Below are 25,130 nucleotides of genomic sequence, written 5' to 3'. Positions count from 1 at the left end.
AAAATATCCACCTCATGACAGTGATAAGAGAATTAAATGAGGTATATTTAAAGTACTTAACAAAATGTTTGACACATTCCATGAATTCATTAAAAGGCAGCTGAAAGCACAGGATTGCTTCTGGGTTGCTCTAAAATAATCACTGCTTTTTAATACACTTATTAAGAGCTTCCACAGTTATTTCATCCAATCTCATTTTACAAATGAGAAAACTGAGGTTGAAGAGAGTTTAACGGGTCTAACTTTTCAGTCTGATTTCCTGAATTTCTTTTAAAGAACTGAATTCTTATTTGTGATATCCATAAACATTAGTACTCCCCACTTCTACCCAGGATGGTAATTTTCTCCTATTATCATTGTTGTGATTTTTTTATAAACAACTCGAATTCTAGTGCATGAAAAGACTACAGACACACATGTGTTAACGAAGCAGAATACACAGATATTTTGCTTCACAGCGTGCACCAAAGATACCAGTACGTGCAGTCCACTAGTTGTCAGAACTATTGGCAGGTATTGCCTGTCCCAGATAAAAAGGACTACTGACTTGCCAAGACATATTCTAAATTTCTTTACTACCTTGATTTATTTCCAGCTGTTGAAACACTACCTCCAGACAAATCTCCGAATTTCCCTTCTCTATGAAACCTATTCCAATCTCCCAATATTCATCTTTCTCCTTCAAGCACTTTATTTCACACTAATGGTACTTACTCTTAAATTCTACTTCTTTTGATATTTATTATTTCTGAAGACTGGATTCTTTCAGCAAAAGTATGTCTTACCTCAATGTCTCCTTCAGCAGCACGTCACTGAGTACTTAGCTCACTAGTAGGCCAAAAGATACGCTGGATGGAATGGCCTGGTGCTATTATGCCAGCCAAAGAGTTAGCAGAGCTGAGTCTAGAAATCAGGTCTCCTGGCTCTCAGACTGATGCAATCTCCTGGCTCCAGCTCATGGACTACCAACCCATAGATATTCAAGGAACTCAACCACACACACACTGCCAACTAGATTCAAGGAGAAGAACAACCACAGGCTTACATTTTATTTTCACAATTCTACATTGTACTCAGACTCTTCCTTAGTAATTAGAGCATTTCCAAATATTTAAGAACCAGAGGAATGACGTCAGCAGAAAAGTCCACCTGTCCCTGTCTCCGAAGAGCCGGCCATGCCCCACCTTTACGCTAAAGAGGGTGGTGGGGTTTTGCAGTCTTTGCACATTCCTTCACTAAGACATCAGTCTCTGTCATTTCTTCTTACTATCTGAAGCATGCCTTTGCTTTATATCCCTTCTTACTCTAGAATCTTTATAAGTACAAACTGTGTTCATCTCTATTCTGATAATGTAGCACCAGTTTAATTAAACAGCAGCTAATAAACTTGCCAAGTACACTTCGAAAAGAAATCTTCCTTTCTACATTAAATGCCAACAAGCTTTACAATCTAATTTTCTCCGTCTGCCTCTCCCTAGCCCCACTGACACCATGAAAAACAATATAAAATCAATGGGTTGAAAATTTAAACAAAGAAAGTCCTTTGGTCTCCTTCCCAGGTATCAGATTTTTTTTTTCCTTTAAAAAGAGTGCATAACACGAGAGATATTCAAAGGAGAGAGACAAAACAAGACAATATAGATGGGTTTAAATTATTTATTAGTCAAGGATTGGGAGACTAGCTTTAGGGAACTGTCTTTGGGAGGGGGCGGAGGGTGGGCAAAGCAATCTATAAGGAAACCCCGCCGAAGAAAGGCAGGCTGGAATCTGAGATGCAAAGTCCTTTTCCGTGCCTGTGCTGTTATTTGCGGCATTCATTACTGAGGCCAAAACATGACATTTCTGGAGGCCTCTCAACTTGCAGGAATCTGTGCAACTGCTTACCCGGCGGATTGCAGTGGACGCCACACACCACTGGCGGTTTATAAAGCACCATTGCTGTCTCCGTGTAGGCCCCTCCACACTGCAGTTATTGTGCGCCGAGGAGATGGTGCTGGGAAGCGCACAATGCAATCCATACATCACAGCCCCGGAGCTATGTATTCTGCACCCGCACTAAACTACACTATGCAAGTATAAAAGGCCAAGGGAAGAAAGGTATGCACAGGGCAAACATGACAACTGAGACACTGTCACGGGGTGGGGGTGGGGGCTGGAGGAAATCAAAGAAAACCATACAGAAGGGGAAAGACAGTGTCTTAAATAGTCTCGGACCATCATTTATCACATCATTCTTTCCCTACCAATCTGAATGACACACCTCTGTCCCAAAAGATCATTGAAATATGGGCGAAAAAAAAAAAAAAAGAGGAAACCACATCCAATTATTGTTGTGTCAAAAATATAATTCCAGAAGTAAATGAGTCATTTATAGTAAAAGAGGATTTTTTTAAGTTCCCCTGATCAATTATGAAGTCTGAAAAAGGTTTTCCAATTGCTTAAAAAAGAATGATTTGTGTGTATTATATATAAAATATATAAACATATAAATTAGATATAAAGATATATATACACATACACACACATCTATTGTTTTTATTTTGAGTAGTTGAAAAATTTTTCAAACTTAATTTTCATTAATGACCAGGAAAAATTTGTATATATGTCTATCAACAGATAGACATGCATTATCAAAATTACATAAGCATGTAGGTTTCTTATAAGTCACTACAAAGAATGGTAAGAAGAAATCTTTCTTGTATAATATTCCTTCAAGACTTGCCTCCAAAAGGGGAGGGAGAAAAAGAAAAATCCTCTCACAGTTCATTAAAGTCTCTATTTCTTTCCATACACAGGATTCAGGGAATTATGAATGAACATGGGGGAAATTTTGCAGTGTTGTTGACATGAATGACATAAAATACTATTCAATGTAGTCTGAGGTACTAGAAATAAAAATCAAAAGGCTGTTACAAAACACACACATAAGACCAGAACATACTACATAACACCCTCCAGTAACTGTATCCTCCAATGATGTTAGCTGGAAGCATACAGGTTCACCTTTAATAAAATCACATGCATATATATCTTACTAACTCCTCAAGGGCAGAGGAGCTTGCCTTTCTTCTCGAAGTAAGACCCTATTTCATGAGCTCAGTGCTTCCAAGTCCACTCAAGTCTCAATGCAGTAATGAGATGGAATACTTTTCTACCCCAGTCTGCTGGGTTTTAAAATGTTTCAGAATTCTTAGCTGAGCACACAATTCATCTCATATGCAACCAGGTAAGTTGAGATCGCAAACAAGATAGAAAAATATGTTTCATTTTATGGTATATGGAAAATGGCAAATAAATGCTAATTTTTAGTTTTAATAGATACAACATCAAACTTTTAATCGTTCGTCCATAGCCACATCCTACATTTCTAAGGTGGGTATAGAAAACAAACCACAGGTTTTCATCCATTTTCCGGACACAAGAATCAGCTAGTAACCAGGAGATGCCCTCTTGGAGGACTTCGATCTCCAACTGCAGAACAGATCTGCTAACAGCTATTACAGAAACCAAACAAGCTGGCTCCAGGGTAATCTGAAAGCCAACCTCCGGAATGGAGCTTCAGAAAACCTCACAAAACCTCCGGAGTAATGGATCTTGAAGCTTGTTACGCAAACCATTATTTGTTGATGAAACCTAAATATCCACACACAAATTTTACACAAGAAATTATACTTACGTTTTGGCTTTAACTAAATGATAAGGAATAATAAGCACCCCTGTTAGTTCTAATACATGTCAGCTGCTCAGCTGTTCATAAAATGTAATCCCTTAAATGCCTTCCTCTGGTAATAAAAGTTTAATGGAATGGTATTGTAGTATATGATAGCCAAAAAGCCTGCGATTTCTCATATGCAAAATCTAACTCTATGTCTATTTCTAGTGATTATTAGTTTAAGTAAATAAATTGATCTTCAGCGTTATTTTCTTAATCCAACTGGCTATGGCCTATGTCTCTCTTCTGACTCTCCAATAAGAGGATTAAGTCTTTGGACAGTAGAGATTAGTTTATTCATAATTTCAATATAAAGTACATTGTTCTTAAATTTTGTTTTTCTTCTTGCTTATAAAATTACTAACTAAAGTTTAATTTTTGAATCAAAGCAAGTTCTTTAAACTACAAAGTCAACCTGATTATTTAAATGGTATATGTTTATATTATGAGCCTTTCAAGTTGCAAAGTTATTGATAAAATATAAGAACAAGATACTGGGAATTCAGCCAAGGCAAAGGACTTGAGCATTTTCATCAAATGTTCAAGAATAATGGTAAAATCCTGAGGAAAAAAATACCCAATCTCAGGAGTTTATAATGATGATGATAATTACAGCTAATACTTATCAAACCCTTACTTTATGCTGGGCTTTGCTCAAAGCAAAAATATATCCAGATAAATTCAGCCAGACACTTAATAAGATTATCTGCAGTCTTAATCAAGGGTCTCAACTCCACTCACTTTCTTATTACTAAGGAATGGTAATTCCCACCAGCCACGTTAATATTTCAACACAGAACTGATTAAGGAATCCCCCCATACCTGGGGAGCAGGTGCTCTGCCCAGAAGAGCCTTGGTAGACAATGTTATGGTCTCTCAGAGTAGTTCTTGATTCTGGCTGCACAGCTGCTTGAGTCTAGCATCACACCCACTGAATCAAAATCTTCAAAGGTGGCACTTGGCATCTGTATTTTTTTTTTTTTTTTTTTTTTAGTTTTTGTATTAGACTTTATTTTTTAGAGCAGTTTTAGGTTCACAGAAAAATTGAACAAACAATACAAAGATTTTGCATGTACCCTATACCCACACAAATGCTTGGGCTCCTCCATTATCAAATCCCCCACAGAGCAGTACGTTTGTTATATAACTAACACATCGTAACCATCCAGTTTACATTCGGGCTCACTCTTGGTGCTAAATATTCTGTGGGTTTGGACAAATGTATGATGCCGTGTCTCCACCACACCGTTACAGTATCCTACAGAGTATTTTCACTGTATTTCTGTATTTTTAAAAAGCTCTGGCTAAAGCATTGTGCTATACACCAGGAATTGACACACTGTAAACTGACCATACTTCAGTAAATGTGTGTGTGTGTGTGTGTGTAAATTAAAAGCTTAACCAAGGATTCTGACTATGAAGCAAAGCTGACACCCAGGTTGGCAAACAGATCTCCTCTCCCAGAGTAAGACCATCAGCCCTCACACTCCAAGTCCATCACCTTGCACTTTCAGTCTGGCTAGGCAACACCCAATGGAGTAGACTCACCTTTCACTCCTTTCAAAGACCTGGACACAAAAGCCAGGACCCAACCCACTAAATGATACATCAATTGCTCAACATTTCACTTAATATCCTTTTTAAAAAGTGTCAGATACAAAATTGACCTGACAATCTCTAGTAACAACTATACCTGAGAAGATTTCTTTGGGCAAGAAATCACCAGGTAAAAAAACACAAGGCACCTGTTGGACTATAGTTCTTATCACAAACCAGGCCCCATGAAACTATTCTTACGTCTATTGGCCAGGAATGTTTAAAGTACGTTTAAAGAATTTTTTTAACAATTGATCAAAGTGGAAATCAAGTTGTAATGCAGAAGACTCTTAATCACTTAAATATTTACTTTACTATTGTAAAACAGAGACAAACAGGATCTGATACAGAGGGAAAGGTCTTGAGGAGGTTCTTAGCAACAGTAATTTCCTTATACCTCACCACCTGAATTCCTGATTCTTGAATTCAATGACCAGCAACTTATGGGTAATCTGAGGGAAAAAAATCCATTTCATTTTGAGCTATCTCAGTTTTTAAACACAGATCTGAGGCAACCGTGTTTCCATTTAGCTTGACATTTCCCCCCAAGTATAAGTTTTTCATTCCAGGGACATGAATAACAAACTAAAATAAAACAAAAGACAGAGTGGCAAGGTCTTTGTTAACCAAGAGGAAACAGAGGGGGAAACAGATGAATCTTTGAGTTTGACTTAAAACACATGCAAATGAATTAATTCAACTACATAAGGAGAAAAACAGTGAGGCATCAGAAATGTGGGGGTTCAGAAGCAGGAAAGGCAGGGAGCGTCTGGATGGCTCCCCAAAAGACCACCCTACCAGCAGTGCATCCACCTGATCCAAAGATGCCAAAACCCCGGCCCTCTACCCCATTCACAAACCACTTTCATTGCCTCATCGCCCTTGGCTTCATGAGTGGAATTCTACCACTTGTGATTCTTCAGCGTGAACAGGTTTCTGTTAAAATGCAAATATCTCACAGAAGACCATACAGGTAATCACCCACCCACTGAAAGTCACTCACTCAGACTGCTGATCCTCTCATTACTTAGCTGGGAGATCTGTTACATTTGAGAAATTTGAGGAATTTTGATTCCTGATGGAGAAAAAGTAGGTAGGAAGCATAGGATAGCAGGTGGGGGTTTTTTTTGTATTATACACAGCATTTTTTGTATTATAATACTACAAAAGAGTAACAGGATATCATGGAACTAGGAACAAGAAAGTCTAAGGGGGAAAAGCAGTGAAAAATCAGGAAATGATATGAAAAAAGGGACTTAAAATTTAAACCTGAATTAGAAAAAAATGGGGTAGAAATTCTGTCTTTGTCCACCTGCTCAGAGATTTAGCACCCAGAACTCAGTTCAAAAACTTAATGTATAGACTTTTACAAATCCACTTGGAATTCTAATCATTTGTGCATTCTTTCTATGGGAAAACATATTCTCCAAATAAATAATTTACTGATGTATGATGTGTACATATAACCTATTTATAAGCTGGAAATGTCCTTTCTTCACATATCCAGATGGTCAACTCAAAGCCCTCCTATATTACTTCTATCATAAAATGCAGAGTGACATGTGACATCTACTTGAAATTCAGAATCTTTTCCAATGGAAATAATATTTTTACATGGCAAATGGGTTTCAGACCATTTGTTCCCCTTCCAAACTTCAACCCCCATCCCCAAGCCTATTAGGTCAGTAATATGCCCAAATGTGAATACTAAAGCCCATCATAAGTTTTCCAGCAGAATTTGGAGACGGTTTAACATTTACTGAAAAACCTAAGTAAAATCAACACATGTAGATAGATGAAACAGTCTGACTGCATATTTCAAGCAGAATAGCATTTCCATCCTTTCTTCTATGGTGACCCACTCCTCTTGGCCCAGTTAAACACACATGCAAAATAAAATGGACTATATAGACACCTGCAGGAAATAATGAAGCAAGAAAATGAAAACTAACCAAAAGAATTTGCAAGAAAAACAATGAATAATGTCAAAACAGATGCTACTAAAGCTACCACAGGCACTTCTTTTTATAATAAGATATCCAGAAAACCTCCTGGCAACTTTGATATGTGCTAAATTGAGAAGGAAGGCCCACTTCATCCTATCCTAGTGACAAAACAGGCTCCCTGTTGAGATTTTCCTAAGTAGAAAGTGGAATTCTAATTACAGATGGTGGATTGAATACACACATTTAGCTCTGCTCTCTATGGGAGCTCTTCTAAAATGATGTGGTGTGTGGACACATGTGAGCACATGCTCATATTCATTTTCCCTCCGACAAGGGAAAGGAGAAAGAGAATGGAATCGGAGCCAACAAAATTTTGGAAAGCAGACTGGAAAAGGGTGAGTGAGAGAGTCCATGCATTTATTTATATTTGACATTTTCTTTGCAACCTCTCCTATGGGTGGGAGCTCACCTCTTCTTAATGTTTAGCAGAAGTGAAGAGATTAACCAATTTGAACCCCAGTGGTATTCTGGCTTTGCAAGATGGGAGAATTTCTAGTCAAAGCCAAGCCAAGGAAAGCCTGGGCCAAAAAAGGCAACACTGGTCAGGCAAAGCGTGGCTTACTCCTAACAAAGTTTACATTTTACTATGCTGTCCTAGACATATAAGGAAGTAGGCATCCAAGTCTTTTCTTATAACCCCAAATTTCTGCTTGGATTCTACTATTTAACCATTTTCAAAATGTACTAAGCTAGGCATCGCTGAGTTTTCCTAAATGCATCATTTTTCAACGTCTAAGAGTTCCTTTCTCCTCAGCGAAGATTTGCTTACCAACTCCAGCCCATAATAACTTGGCACTTCTGCATTTTTATTTATCTAAACCATAAACAGTACTTTATCAACTATCTGCATGTTGTTTCACATGTAAAGTTAATCTCTGAAAGTAAAATCTATCAGCAATTTAAGAAGACAAATTATACCTCATACTTCTTTATCTTCTCAGAAACCAAATCAATATTAGGGGATAAAAATTATTTCTAAACTCACAATATATATTTAAATGAATACTATTTTGAGACCAAAATCATAAAATACCAGGCAAATAATGACTTAACTTTTTTTCTTAAAAATTATATACCATCACTAATGGAGGTATATAATGAAATGAAACAACTTTTAAGAAGCGAAAATCCAAATTCTTTTTGTCTAGCTTTTTCTATCATTCCCTTTAAATAGCAAAACTTGATATAAATCTGTGAAAACTATCACCTCTTAGAAAACAGTGGTGACTAAAACTGTTAGATTAAATAAAGAGGCTGGTATCAAACTTCCAGCCAGACGAGCACACCAAATTGTTCTAAATACCTTCTTCAAAACTTGTTAAGTACCACTTCCATCAAAACTGATTTCAAAAACTGTAAGCAGCAAACTTCTGTAGGCTAGCACATTCTCTGTAAACTATTTGCCTAGAATGAATTTTGACATTTGATTCATACAGGCTGTCTGTGCTACAGAACAGCTTATTAGAGCATCCCTATTCAAATCACTTTAAACTGCTGCCGACAGAAATATGGAAAGAGATCAACAAATATGACAAACAAGATCATAAGACTCAGATTAAGTTTCCTCCATGTCAATAACCAGACAATGCATAAAATCAGACTCAACCTCAAAACAGATCAAAATGGCATATTCTGCAAAGCAGCACGTTATAAAATGTAGTTCAGTTAATAGGGAGGATGGAGCTTTTGTTTTGAGGTTGTCTCTCCAGAGCACAAGAGTTTAAAAAAAAAAAGGTAGAATAATATTCCTAGTCATAAGTTTTCTAACAGAGTTTATGTGAAACTCTGTTGGAAAGCATAACTAAATAAATACAAAAATAGCAATCTGACAGATCATTTCCCAGTGCTTTAATCATTTAGCCACCTTGCATAGAGAATTGTTTTTCTGACTAGCCCAGCGCTTTTTGGGGGCCATTTTTATTATATTCCATTCAATCCCTTTAGGGTCCAAATGTTAGCATATCATATTACAGTGCTGTAAATAGAGATGATAAATTTTGTCCATGTTTCCACGAGGCCGCGGAGTCTGCATCCTGCTGTGGAAGCAGTGGATGGAAAGAATGGTCCCAGCTCGAGCTTCTGTGAAATAGATTAAACAATGCTCACAGGTAAAGGCCAGACTCAAATCTCTGCCCCCTATTCAAGCTCCTGCACACATCGCCAAAGGAATCGGGGGAGGGGAAACAGAGAGGTAGGAAGTTTTGCCAAATACTCTCCTCCCTGATCCTAACAGTTGAGAAATAAAAACTAAGTCAGAAACATCTTGAATTGGCTCAAGAGACGCCTGGAGAAGAGACTGGAAATAAAACCGTAATGAAAACAGAGGGATTCTGGGCAGAATGGGTTTAACAAAAGATACTTTTTTTTTGTTGGATGACAGAAAAATAAATTACATCTTATCTGATGAACTCAGAAAAGGAGTTAAAAATGTTTAATACTGACTTCTTTTATAGAGTGACAAAAATGTATCTGAACAGATTCTAAAGTACAAATTTTACTCTGAAAAGGACTTTCCCCACCATTTCAAATGTTATTCTTCCTTCAAATAATTTTTATTCCAAAAGAGAAAACTAATTCAAACATCTGGTGCTGGTTCCACTACCACCTTCAGGTTAGAGTAAAAACTTCCTAAATGGTAAATTCCCATGGTGCTGGCATGTCTGGCAGCATGTGTGGGAAACGGGAGGCAGAGATGGGTGTGGCCTTCAAAATTATGTCAGGGTGGTCACTGAGAGTGAGAAGTTCAAGTTTCAAGCTTTCAAAACCCATTGACACAAGGGCAAAAGAGGCAATCCACAGACTGTGGAACCCAAAGTGGGGAAGGCCAAGGAGAAACCATGTGGTTGAATGCTGACAGCTGAGAAATTAAAACCATATTATACTCTTTAGTTTGCTCAAGAGAAGAGGAACAGTAGAGAAAAAGAGGCAGGGAGTAAGGTATTAATTATATTCTCCTCTCCAAGCCCAGCTGATACCCAGCCAGCCAGCAACCTGACCCGTGGCAGCTCGGATTTGTGTGAAAGAATTGTGAGGCCTTTGGGAGTCCGCTTCCTTCTAGGCTGTGAGATCCTGAAGGGCCAAGACCATACCTTGCCCACTTCTGCATGGCTCTCACACCTGGCAGGTTCACAGCCTTTAAAGAAATTCAATAAATCTTTTCATTTATTTAGGTCCATGAAGTGTTCATACAAGAAGTTAGACTACCCTTTTCTAAGCATTTAAAAAGCAGGGCATTCGGGATTAGCAGATACAAACTATTACATATAAAATAGATAAACAACAAGGTCCTACTGTAGAGCACAGGGGACTATAGTCAATATCATGTACTAACCTATAGTGAAAAATAATATATAAAAGAATATATATGTATTACCTGAATCACTGTGCTATACATCAGAAACTAACATAATGAAGATAAAATATACTTCAATAAAGAAATCAAATTACCTCTTAAAAAATATAAATATATAAATAAATAAAAAGAAGGGCACCTGTGGGCAGAAGAAGTAATATGAGGGAGTGAGGGACTATATACATACACACACAAATCTTTCTTTTCTAATTGGAGAGGATGGAGCGACAAATTAGGAACATAAACAAGCAAACACAAGCATTTAGCTTAGACAAAGATGAAAATTTTACACACGTACAAGAAAGAGAGAACTAAATCAACAATTAACTTTTCTATGAGAAGTATTATAGGCAAAGCCCTGTGTTAATGCCCTTTTGGGAAGAAAGAAGAAAGTCTTTTTTCACAAGGAACTAACAGTCCAGGTGAAGAAACAATGTAAGCATGAGAAAAATCAAACAACAATACAAGGGCTTAGCCGTTGCTCAACACAACACAAGAGACTCTTTCACAGGGCAGCACATGATTAACTGTCAAATTAATGGTGCAAACAAGTTTGGAGGAAGAAAAAACATTCAGAAAGCTGAATTTAAGTTGAGCAAAAAAAGATAGGGAGAAATCGTGCAGATGGGGAAGTCGAAACGGCAGAGATAGTCTGCTCAGAAACCTGAAGAAAGGACAGACAATTCAGTGCTTGATTGGGAGACCAATTTGGCTGGCAGAGGAAAACACAGAAAATCCTATAGCAAAAGAGAGATCAAAAGACAGTCTGAGGTCGTACCTAACAGCATCAAAAGGCATCTGAGGTCATACTTAATAGCATGCCCAGCTAATGAGTATGCTCTGCTCCTGTGAACTCCTCATGGTCTGTAAGCTGGACCAAAGTATTCAACCCTAGGCATAGCATGGTAGCCTTCTCCCAGTAAGTAAATAAAAATTCAGTTACTGTATAGAATTATTACCTTAAATTCCTTTTTTGAGCTAAAGGATAAATGGACAGTTAGCCAGAGACATTCCATCTGGACCTATGTCACTGGAATTTTAAACTGCATATAATATATGCCAATTAAATTGTTTATAGTTCTCTTTAAATCATATTTAAATCTAACACTATTTTATGGGAGTCTGGAGAGAGCCACAACGACCAGATCCTCTGCAAGAATGCAGATAGTTAAAATCAGTTAACCAGTAAACCTAGTAAGGGTCAATTATGGAAGTCTGAAAGAACAGCCTTGGAGGGTGACAGTAGACAACCAAGTAAATACATAAAACACACTCAAAAGCTGTAAGAGCAAGTTGGCTTTCTGAGGCCAGTGCTATAGACAAGAAAGGCAAGAAAGACCTTGACACATTCTACTGTCTGATAAATACTTTTATCATCAGAACACTGACGAAGAGAGCCTACATTCTGATAGCCTTATTCACAGCACTGAGAAAAATGGTCCTGACATTCCTGTGTGGGCAGGAACAATGCCCTCAATTCTCAGACAAAATCAACACGTGGGAACAACTTTCAGATGCCAGAGGAAAATGTGAGCAACTCTAACTTCAAATGCACATTCACTCGTGCTTCCCAAGTCTTACAGGAACTTTCACATTTATTTGCAGACTTTAAAATATACATATACAGACTTATCAGCTGCAGTAAAGCCAGTTCAGTTCCAGAAATAGAGGAAGCAAATATTTTCATTCTTACTTTGCAATCTGAGAATAGAAGAAAAAGAGGAAGCGACTTCCCCAAGACATCCAGAGAGTCAAAAGAAAAATAAACATAGATCTCCTGACTTTAAATCCATGGCTCCAACTGTATTTTCCGTTAGAGGAAAGAGCCCTGCTGTTTTAACACACTGAGTATGTAAATGACTTCAGTGGCGACATCACAAGAGTCCTCCTATAGTGGAGTCTCTGGAATAAGCATGCAGAATTCAGGAGACTCCCGAAAATTCTTTACAGTTAAAATCTGGCACCAAAGGAGCTTGTCACATACCATTAAATATCTCAATGAGATACAAATAGATAGAGATCAGAGAATAGAAATTATAAATTTTCTTCACTAAATAATAGTAATCTTCAAATTAAAGTTTTTTTTTAATGTTTGAGATTTCAGTTTCTTATCAAGAGATGATAAATTAGTATAAAATGGAAGTCACAATTTTCACTAACTTCAATGAAATAATACTTTACACAAGGTTTGGAACAAATGCACAAAGACAGACTCGGCCTTGCGTCAAAAATAACGCATGGCTTAGCAATAAGCCTATTGTTAGTTATATAAGCCAAAAATAACATTAATTAAAGTCAAGCATTTCCATATTTTTTTACTTAATTACATTCTCTAAAAATGCACTGTTATCCAATATTTATGCTCATAAATATTGTGTGTGAAGCATTTTTATCCACTTAATATTAATATACACTCTTTCCACGAAAGAATGCAGACTCCAAAGATAACAATTAGTTTTTGAAAATGGTGCTGCCTTGGCTCCGTGGGCAGTCTTCTCCACTTAATTCCTGAGGTTCAAGAATAGGCTCATAATGGCCCACAGGAGAAAGAATGTAGAAATAGAGAGCCAGAAAAGGGCGGGGTGGGGAGGGGAACACAGATGGACATACGGAGATCGATCTAGCTATTTTAAGGGAGTAGTCTGTGAAACAGAGACATCAGGACACCAAACAAACAAAAATATTCGCAAGAATTATGTTTTAAGAAAATCATTTGGTTAATACAGTAACACTGACATTAAATGGTTTAAAAGGGGTGCTATTGTTGCACCAAGCCTGTTTTATCTGTCAGACCAAATGTTACTGACAGATAAACAGGAAACCGCCCAACTTTCCCTAATCATATTGATAAAGTCATATCTATAAAGACCACTTGTGTGCATCATAACCAACGCAGTGAATAAAGAAGCCCCCTTAAACGCCTGCAGCCATGTCTTAGTATCTAAATAGCATTCTTGATCTTGTTAGGTCTTATATACTAATAACTTTACATCCTCTGGTCCATTTCTTCCCAGCTCCTTTTTGCTCTATCAATCAGTTTTAAGTGTCCCACCCTGGCATGTGTGGCCTTCTAGAACCTCTTCCTGCTCTATAAGGTCCATTAAGTCAGGCTGTCCCAGCTCCTCGAGATTTTCTGCACAGGCCATGCTCCTCTCTGTTGTAGGTGCTCTGAGTGAAGACATGTAGGCCCCCTTCAGTGGGCATGCTATAATCTAAAGGTCTAACTGAAAATTAGATACATGTACATACAAAAAGACAAAAAGCAAACAATAACTATAAACATCTACGAAGCCATGCTAGACATACTTATAATCTTTGATGACAGTGAACAGATGGAAACAAATCTAATCTCTCCAACCAAATAAAGTAAAAGTATTTCCTACAGTGTATTCATTTCCTTTAGTGCTTGCAAGTTCGTTAACAGCGACAGTTTCCTACAACATACTTCCCCACCCCAAGTAGTCCTCAGACACCAACTTCCGGTGTGGGGCTACAGAACGACAGATATGCAGCATCAGCATGTCACCCGATGTGTCTAAGGTAGCGCTGAAACTGGGAAACAGGAGCATGCTCAAACCATGTGATGGCTGTCATTCAGGCTCTGCTCAAAAGAGGAAGTGAGAGCAGTCTGTTCAGTATCAGACCCATTCCAATGACACTAAGCAAGCACTCAGAGAACCCAGATGCAAAGAACTGGATAAAAGAAAAATTAATCAAAAGAGGGAATGACACTTCTAAGGTCTGCATTGTTACAACAGCTATTATGACACTGATGAATTACGGCCTATAATCAGATATGGTCACTGCCTAGAATTCCAGTGAACTGTTGGTACATAAAATCTGCTGTGGGATCACATCACTAACGTCTACTCAAATTTCGTTTTGCTTTGTATTTGACAGGGAAAAAGAAATGTTTACTCAACACATAAGCTACAAACTTATTTCAAATTCAGCTACTCTCCTCAAAAATTTGTTCTTGTAACGGTACATTAACTAATCACTTACTAGCTAAAAGATACTCTGTAAATTAACAGTCATTGAAATAAAGACTCCTCTGCTTCCCCAACCAATTTAAGCCTTGGTGAATTAAAGAACAACATTGCTGCTTTCAACTTTGAATACTTTCTAAACTCTGCTCAAAAGATCTATTTAAAAAATGACTCGATTTTGCATATATCATAGAAGAGGGACTCGTCACACATGTAAGAAATTGCTTTATTTTGTACCATTCCAAAATGAGACTGGATGATGAATATATGTGTGCTAAACAAGATGGGGAAAGGAGGAGGGAGGCACAGTGATCAGTATTAGACTTTACTGAGTCAGGTGTGTCTGTGAAACACCAAAGATCACTCCTGAATAAAAGTAAAGGGGAAAACGGGAAATAAATTCAAGTAAACAAAGAAAAATAAGACAACCCAAAATCATATATTTCAGTTATCATCTGAAATAAATGACCTAAATTCACCAGTGAAAAGACAGAATCCTCAAATGGGATTAAGAAACATGTCCCCTCAAAGCCATAAGAATACAATGTTTAAAAGCAAAAAAAGGGGAGGACATAGCTCAGTTGGCAGAGCACATGCTTAGGATGTACGAGGTCCTGGGTTCAATCCCCAGTACCTCCATTAAAAAAATAAACAATAAATAAACAAACAAATAAACCTAAATACCTCCCCCCTAAAAAAGACATAAAAAAAGAACAAAAAAAAATTTTTTTAAGGAAAAAAAAAAGGAAGAAGAGGTAAAAATAGAAGTCCAGACAGTCCTTCGCAAAATAAAGCTAGTATGGAAATATTAATATTAAATAAATGTTAAGGTATCATATGATGGTAAAAAGGGAAAGTCTAAGAATATACAATTCTGCACAGGCATGTATCTAACAATCTAGCCTCAAATTTTATAAAGTATACACTTACAGAAATACAAAGAAACTCCTAAATCAACCATTATAGAGACTTTAACACACACCCCTAGGCAGTTAATTACTATGCAGACATCCTGACCCATATAATTAATAAGTCTGATCAAGAGGACAAACTGGAAACCTGTGGCAACAATGAAAGGATAATACACTTTTCCAAACTCAGAAGAACTACTATAAAAATTGACTACACATTAGGCTACAAAGCAAGCCTTAACAAATACAACAGAATCTTTTACTTAGACCACATTCTAACCACAATGTAATAAAACAGGAAATCTGAACAAAAGAAAAATGTCCTCTCCCCACAAGACATGTATACATATATTCACCCACAAACACAGACACACTCTGGAAATTTAAAAACACACTAATAAAAACTTCAGTGGTCAAAAATGACCCATAATGGGCTTGAGAAAATATTAAGAACTGAATGACAATTAAAAGCACAGTATTTCAAAACTTGTGCACTGAACAAGAGGCACATGAAGGGAAATTACAGCCATGAAAGCATAAAGCATACATCTTTTTCCCAAGTATTCAACTCAAGAAATTAGCAAAAAGATAGAATCCCAAGGAGAAAATAAAGAACAAAATATTACAAAATATAAATCAAATAAAACCAAGCTTTTTCTTTGAAAGAAAAGATTAAAATGGTTAACTCTGCAGCAAGAATGATAAAGAAAAAGTAAATAACACAACAAATGAAGTTAAAATCAAATATACAAGATAAGAATACTATGAAAAACTTCATACCAATAGATTTGTCAAATAAGATGAAAAGGGCAGTTTCCACTAAAAATATGAATTACTCAAACTGATTCAAGAAAAACCAGAAACACACTGTAAGAAAATCAGATGATTAAAAATTTAAAAATACCCCCAACCTTATTTTTCCCACAAAAAAGGCCACCAGCCCAAGACAGTTTTAAAGGCAACTTCTACCAGGATCTCCAAAGAATAGTTAAATCTCTAATTTATCCAAACTTATCCAGAGAATATTAACAGGTAAGCAACTTTATGAGGCTAGACTATAACCCAGAAAACAAAGTGATGAAGACAACTTGATAAAAGAAAATTTAAAACAATATATGAAAAAATCCTAGATTAAAAATGAAAAATCAATGCCAAATCATCATGAACAAGTAGTATTTATATTAGGAATTCAAAGATGGCTTAACGTTAGAAAACATTAATATAAATTCATTAACCGATTAGAAAAACATGATCCTCTCAGTTGCTGCAGAAAATACATTAGATAAAATTCACTACCTATTCATGTCTTCCACCACCTATTTATGAAACTGTCTAGTTTAGTCTTAGAAACTAGGAAAGGAATATCCTTGAGGGGAGGGTATAGCTCAGTGGTAGAGAGTGTGCTTAGTATGCATGAGGTCCTGGGTTCAATTCCCAGTACTTCCATCAAAATAAGTAAATAAATAAACCTAACTACCCCCCCCCAAAGAAACAAAAAAATAAATAAAGTTATGTAAGTTATCCTTAAGTTAGTTCTCAAAATCTAGACTCCCTAACTTTGAGGATAGATAGTAAAAATAAGGAACATGTGGTCACATAGACTGGGCCTGAGTCAAGTTCAGAACACCACTCTATTGTTTTCTTATTGTCCCCCTCCCCCTGCTACTGAGACGCACAGTATTCTCTGTCTCTCTCTCAGAGGTTTAAGGATTTTTAATCATCTTTTGCCACTCCTTTTCTTAAAACAACTAAAATATCAGAATAGTTAAAACTAAGTAAAATAAAGTTCTGTATAACTAATCCAAAGATAAAGGTAAGGACCATGAAGCACTCATCTTAGTAGTTCAGTGGTCAAGTTCATGACCTTCACAAATTGCCAGGGCTAGAGTCCTGGTTCAACCACTAACTAGTGATGAAAAGTTTAACCTCTCTAAGCCTTACATTCTCCATTTTAAGAGTGGGAATACTCATAATAATACCTGCCTGATATAGAGTTTTACAAGTATTATTTGAGATAATCCATTCAAAGCTCTTCATACAGTTCTTCAGTAAAATTAGCTATTAGTATGTCATGTAAATAAAGTAATTTAGCTATGAAAAGCAACAGACACTTTGGTCATAAAATTATAAGGCATTAAACGCTTTTAAAAAATTACATTGGCTTCAGTCAGCATCAGTGCTAATCAATTATATGCTTGGCAAATCAAGACTGTTTTTCAATTAAATGAAACTAAATAAATGAGCTACACTTTAAATCATTATCTGTCTCAGGAAGAAAACACCCGGGGTTAAACTGCTGAAATTCCATTACCTTGAAATGTCAACCCAGTGCAATGTTTCTTTCTTCAAGTGAAAAGAAACACTTATAGTCATGAGTAATACTCAATTTAATGTCTACTTAAATCCAGAACAGACCCCAGCCAATACATGTGACCAGTGCTGACGGGCAGATCAAGGGCCCTGCTTACCCCTAAGGGTCAGGGACTATTGTTTCTATGTTTTCTTGTTTTTTAATGCAAAACTGCGACAAACTAGCTTATAGGAACACAAAATATGCTCATTGTGTCAGACCACAAACAAAGGCAGAAGGTACTTATGCTTCATCCCACACATCAAGAGAGCTCTCCAGTCAGCTCCCTGCCTCACCTCCAGGCCACAGGTGTACTCGGTGCCATCCAGGAGGGTCACTTTACACTGGACGGTTTTGGTCTTCTTGGGGGCTTTCTGAGAGGCCTTCTCTGCCTTTAGCTCATTGGTCTGCACTTCCTTTGTCTCTCTTTTTGCTGCTTCATCCAGTTTGTCCTCTTGTATTTCCTTTACCTTCTCCTCTTCTCTCTCCTTACTTACTGCTTCAACAGGCTGTTAAGGAAAAAAAGAAATTAAGTTCATACTAAAGCTGATCGATTTGCAGAAGACAAGACATTAAAAGGAAAATCTTTAATAAGAACTGTGATTGTTATAAACACCGTAAGCCTAAGATTTTTTTTTTTTAATCTAAGGTCCTGTTCCAGGGTCCCATCCAGGACACCACATTACATGTAGCTGTCACGTTTTCTTGGGCTCTGCTCGGTCGTGAGGGCTTCTCAAACTTTCCCAATTATTTTTTTAAGTTTCTCTCTTTATTTAACACTTTTTTAAAAATTAAATTCTTTTCTGTGAGGGGTGGGTAATTAGGTTTATTCATTTATATAATGGAGGCACCGGGGATTGAACCCAGAACCTCGTGCATGCTAAGCACAAGCTCTACCACTGATCTATACCCTCCCCCTAAGCTTAAGATTTTAAAAGACTTCAAAACTTTGCTAGAAAGAATATTTCCCCACATCTTCTTTTCCCCAATCCACTGCCAGGTTTCTCCTTTTGCCAATTTGGTAATTTCAGCATGAAATGAGTAAAAAGAAACTATGTCCCAACAACAACAATTTAAATATCATCTCAAATAATAAAATTTCTAACTATAATTTCATACCATGGCAAAACCTAGGCTTCATTAGGCAACCAAAATGCACACACATACAAATCTGCTTCCTCCTAGCCACTGAACATTTAAATAAATCAAGTCAAAGATATAAAGGTGCACCGTCTTTAAAAGGAGAGGTGGTGGGACTCTGAGAGGTCCTGCCTAACCCTAAAGTGAATAGACATGAATTTTCTATGATCTGCGTATCTAGGGGATTTTTTCTTGCTTTATTATTTTAGAAAAGTTTTAAAAGGAATAATAGAAGGCTGTGGTAGACCCTCCAAGACCCATATTCCAGATATAGCAAGCCAAGGTTGTATCTTAATTCAACAAATCTAGAAATGATTCAAAACAAACGAATCCTTTTTGTTAACATGGTTATGCCAAAGAGCTTTCATTTCCAGACAGTCACTTCTCAAACATACCTGTGTCTCCAGACCGCTCACTGAAGGTTTCTCTTCCTTGACATCAGCCTTCATCTCCTGTTGTTTTCTCTGAGCTGTCTTGTCAGCATCACCCTTAGCCAGCTGTTCTTCTTCGGGAAGAGATTCCTCTTTATCTAAAACCTGCTCTTCCACGACAGCCTGGGAAGGCTCTTTTCTATCTCCTCCGTCTTTGGCCACGACTAAGTCATAGGACTTTTGTTTCTTAAGCCATGGGGGGATGAACCGAGAAACCCCCCTGCTCGCAGAGGGACCTTTCACTTTCTTCTTCTGGGGGCGTGTGCTGCTTTGGCTTTCAGCTGTAGGAGATGACTGGGGACCTTTCTCCTCCTCTAGATCAGACGGCTGATTCTGCTGATTTTCTGCTACTTCTTTAGGTTTCTCCTTGGTTGCATCTGCTAACTGGTCAGATTCCTTCTTCACTTCAGATGTGGCGCCCACTTCGGTAGTCATGGTCACAGCTTATACTATAAACAAAACAAAATCACCAAAAGTTATTTTACAAACTCTTCCAGTTTTGGTTTGGAGGCATGGGGCAGGGTGAGGAAGGGTGGGAAGGGGAATGGCAGAGAGATGAGAGGAGAAAACAAAGAAGAAGAAGGTTCACAAGCACAAGAGAAGATGGAGACTGCTACCCTCAATGTTTAGAATTCTCTATCAGAATCAAAGAACCAAAACTAGCATCACAATAGGATTAACTCTAGTTCTGTAGAGGGGGAGGGTAGAGCTCAGTGGTAAGAGTACAGGCTTAGCTTGCAGGATGTCCTGGGTTCAAGCCCCAGTACCTCCATTAAAATCTATCAATCAAATTATCTCCTCCAAAAGAAATAATGAAAAAGAAAAAAGCTCTGATTCTGTACAGATAAAAATTTAAATCATCAAAAGCTCTAAAAGTGATTAGTTTTATTTGATTGCATCTAGCTAAATAATAATTCACCCCCCAAAATTCATTTTTTAAGGAAAATGACTTTTCTCTATACTTGGTATTCCTTATACTATGATATGAAAATGTTATTGATAATGTTACAAAATTCCAAGACACATTTCACTGTAATTCCACACATTAAAACCAACCTATACAAAACTGCTAGGTATTATAAAAATGAATTTTAAGTGTTCAGTGCTTAACTGCAAGAAAATTAAATCTGGAACAAAAATGACTTCTTTGTTGTGTCACTATTAAATCCCATAATTCACCAACACTGTTCCAATGCAAACATTAGTCTTCAAAGAAAGGAACTAAAACTATAATTAAAACACCAAATCTCTATCCCACCCAACCTCATACACAGTTTTCTTGGTATTTGTGATTATAAGAAAAGTGTCTAGGGATTCCTAACCTGAACCAAATGAAGCCATCATAGGTGGGGAAAAATGAATCTCATGATTGACTCTATCACAACTAATGAAAACTAAATCAAAATTAAATCTGAAAGTAACAGGTTGTCTAAATTTTATACAAGCAAAGAAGGACTTTAAATAAAAACAACAGGCAGGCAATGAAAAGATACTCAACATAGTTAATTATCAGAGAAATGCAAATTAAAACCACAAGGAGATATCACTTCACACCTGTCAGAATGGCTATCTTCAAAAAGAACACAAAAAACAAACATTGGTGAGGATGTGGAAAAAAGGGAACCCTTATACATTTTTGGTGGGAATGGAAATTGGTGCAGTCACTATAGAAAACAGATGGAGGTTCCTCAAAAAACTGAAAGTGGAACTACCATATGACCCAGCAATTCCACTGCTGGGTAAATATCCAGAAAAAAACAAAAACACTAATTTGAAAAGATGCATGTACCCAGTATTCTCAGTAACATTATTTACAATTGCTAAGACATGTAAGCAACCTAAGTGTCCATCAACAGAACAATGGATAACGAAGATGTGGTAAATAGGTATGCAATGGACTACTACTCATCCATTAAAAAGAATAAATTTTGCCTCTTGCAACAACATGGATGAACTTGAAAAGTACTGTGCTAAATGAAATAAGTCAGACAGAAAAAGACAAATACTGTATGATATCACTTATATGTGGAATCTAAAAAATAAAACAAATAAATGAATATAACAAAAAAGAAACAGACTCACAGATATAGAGAACAAACTAGTGGTTACCAGTGCGGAGAGGGATGAAGAGAAGGGTAAGATAGGGTTAGAGGATAAGAGGAACAAACTATTACTTATTAAATAAATAAGCTACAAAGATATATTTATTGTACAACACAGGGAATGCAGCCAGTATTTTGTAATAACTATTCATGGAATATAACCTTTAAATGCTGTGAATCACTATGTTGTACACCTGTAACTTATGCAATATTGTACATTAACTATACTTCAATTAAGAATGAAAAAGTATAAATAAAAAAGCACATGCAGGGATGGCAGACACAGCACACTCTGCTCTTACTAATTATAAAATGTACTCAAAGGCCTGGCGCCCAGGCCAATGGGAAATTTCCCAGCTATCTCCAAAAGTGGTAAAAAACTTGAAGACTTCAAAAAACAAAGTAAATTTGATTTTTCTTTTTCTTAAAGCTTTATTGAAATACAATTTACATACCATAAAATTCACCTTTTTAAACTGTACAGTTAACGGTTCGAAGCATATTCAAAAGGTTGTGCAACCATCACCACTATCTAATCCTATAACACTTTCAACATCCCAAAAAGAAACCTTATACCATCAATAGTTACTCTCCAGTCTCCCCTTACCCAAGCCTGTGGCAACCACTAAACTACTTTCAGTCTGTACAGATTTGCCTATTTGACATTTCAAATAAATGGAATCATACAACATGTAGCATTTTCACTTGGCATGTTTTCAAGGTTCATTCATGTTGTAGCAGGTATCAGTACTATACTTATTTCTTAAAATACTATTCACTATCTTTTGCAAATCATATTTCTGATCAGAGTCCAGTATCTAGATATATAAAGAATTCTTACAACTCAACAATAAAGACCAAAAAAGAAAAATTTTAATGGGCAAAAAAGGATTTGAGTAGACATTGCTCCAAAGAAAAAATGGCCAATAAGCACTTGAAATGATGCTGAATATTATTAGTCATTAAGGAAACACAAATCAAAACTACTAGGAGACACTACTTCACATCTACTAGTATGGCTATAATCAAAAAGACAGATAGGAACAAGTATTGGTGAGGTTATGGAAAATTTAGAATTCTCAGCACTGCTGGCAAGAATGTAAAATGGTACAGCCATTGTGGAAAACAGCTTGGTGGTTTCTCAAAATGTTAAACATAAAGTTACCATATGACCCAGCAATTCCACGCCTAGAAAGTGAATCCCAAGAGAAATGAAAACATACGTTCACACAAAGACTTGTAAATGAATGTTTATAACAACATTATTTATAATAGTCAAAAATGAAAACAACCCAAATGCCCACCAACTGATGGATGGATAAACACAGTGTGACATGCCCGTAAAATAGAATATTAAGTCTTGACAAGGAATGAAGTACTCATATATGCTGTCACATATGAACCTTGAAAACATTATGCTATGTGAAAGAAGCCAGATACAAAAGGCCATACGCTGTATGATTCCATTTGTATAAAATTTCCAGAAGAGGCAAATCTACAGAGAAAAGAAGAAGACTAGTGGTTGCAAAGAGTTGAAAGGAAGGGAGAATGGGGAGCAACTGTTAACGGGGACAGGGTTTATTTTGCAGATGATAAACACATTCTGGACTTAGTGATGACAGTTGTACAACCTTGTGAATATATTCAAAAGCAATGAATTGTAAATTTTAAAAGGGTGATATCTCAACAATAAAAAAACTTCAAAATTGTTACATACTTCTGATGTGCAAGCACAGAAACATTCAGTCAGCCAGCCTACACTTAACAGGTCCCTACAATGTGCCAAGTACTGGGCACATGAATACAGACTACCTTCAAGGAGCTAGAGGAGTTGGGGTATAGAGAAATCAAGAGCTTGTTGTTTAAAAGGCACAGGACAAACACTTAAGCCAGATTAGAAGAGGGTCATTAGGCAAGCCTTTCTGCAGAAGTTGACATTTGAGTTCGTTTAAAACAGTAAGTATCCATTATTCAGGCAAGAAAGTCAATATGGGAAGCACGTGCTAGGCATAGGCAAGTGTGTAGAAACATAAGAACATTCCTCCCATAGGAAACTACAAGTACTGAACAAAAATACACTGTACAAGTGAAGTGGGGGCTTGTGAATGGGGATCGGAGGGAAGGAGGAGGGTGAACTGGTGATGATTAAGTAGGAGACATAGACAGAAGGCATAATACAAAAGATTTTGTGTGTCTTGGTAGGAAAGGTCTGGAGGTTGATTGAAAGGCAATGATAAGTCATACAAGCACTTTAAGAAGAGGAGTAATGTAATCAGACTCACAGTTCAGTGAACCCACCCTTGCTGTAAAGTACTGGACGAGAGAAAGAATGAAATAGAAGGACATCAGGAAGCTGTTGCAACAAGCCAGGCATGAAAAGGTGATGGTCTATACTATAGTGGAAGCAGTGCGGTACAGGATAAGAAACGGTAAAAGGGGAGACTGGATATGACGTGGTGTCTATGAAAATAGCAAATCAAAGAGAGAAGAGTAGAGGAAAAGTCCCAGGTCATGAGAGACTAGGGTGATGGTAGAACCATCCATGGAAACAGGAAACACGAAGGAAAGAAGGTCTGGCTGACACAATTAAACTAGATTTTTAATTCATTGTGGCTGAGAAGTTTAAGGAGGTGTCCAGTTGGCCACCTGACACGCAGGTCTTGAGTGGAGGCTAGACAGGCACTAGGGATACCGATTTGGGAGCTGTCACTACATGGGTGACAGCTAAAAGCACAGGTGATACAGACACCACATAGAGAAAAGTGTAGTTTGAGCTTAGAGGGTCCTGAAGAGAACCTTTCTCACCACCATTTAAGAGCCAGGCAGAGGGGAAAGGCACAAAGGGCAAGAAGTACATAGTGAGACAGGGAGATCAGGGGACAGTAATGTCCTTGAGGGCAATGCCAATAGTTCGGTAACTATAATATATGTGTGTCCAATCTTACATCTCATTCTTACACATTTAAAATTCAAAATAATGTCTTCCAGTAAGACCATTATGTGAGTACTTGCATTGGCTCCATATTGCACAGAAAATCTTTTTTTCTGTCTCTAAAAGGTACTATTTTCCATGTATCACTCAAGTGGAAAATATTTACATTCATCATGAAATTACCAAAGGTGACTTTTAGCATATACTCTCTAATTACATTTTGAAAGTTGAATTAATGTCCTGGTAAAAATTAAAACAAAAATGCCTCATGCTTGCCCAAGCTAAGCAGGATTAACTGGCAGCTCTCTGGTTACTTTGGCTGTGAGAAACAATCTGGAGACCAACCAACTAAAGCTGATTCCTGGTCAAAATATTATAGAAGCAATGAAATATAAAACTAAAGTTTCCACCATTAGGTTAAAAGCATTAATATTTGTATTTTAATCATAAGATTATCACTCACTGTTTACTGTGTCAGACATAACGCAAATATTTTCTGCTCCTCAAAACATTCTACAGAGTAGGTAATATCCCCATTTTGTGGTAATAAATGGAAGAGTAGAAGTTAAGTAACGTATCCAAGGCCACTAAATGGAAGACAATGCCGCT

General features: G+C 37.0%; 1 protein-coding gene across 17 annotated transcripts in view; it reads right to left on the bottom strand.

Moving 5' to 3' along the window:
* Positions 1-25,130, bottom strand: part of EPB41L2 (erythrocyte membrane protein band 4.1 like 2) — a 199,768-nt gene that overhangs the window by 86,261 nt on the left and 88,377 nt on the right. For all 17 annotated transcript variants that reach the window (XM_031456314.2, XM_031456322.2, XM_031456323.2 and 14 more), the window contains 2 exons: positions 19,452-19,936; positions 18,213-18,425 (listed from right to left, as the gene is read on the bottom strand). In XM_031456314.2, coding sequence (XP_031312174.1) covers positions 18,213-18,425; positions 19,452-19,922 — 684 coding nt within the window. In that variant the 5' untranslated portion in view covers positions 19,923-19,936. The remainder of the gene's footprint in view (positions 1-18,212; positions 18,426-19,451; positions 19,937-25,130) is intronic.

Source organism: Camelus dromedarius, chromosome 6 (genome assembly GCF_036321535.1).
Source record: "Camelus dromedarius isolate mCamDro1 chromosome 6, mCamDro1.pat, whole genome shotgun sequence".
Classification (NCBI taxonomy): Eukaryota; Metazoa; Chordata; class Mammalia; order Artiodactyla; family Camelidae; genus Camelus; species Camelus dromedarius.
Note: the sequence above shows the minus strand (reverse complement) of the source record. Positions and strands in the feature narration are given on the sequence as shown.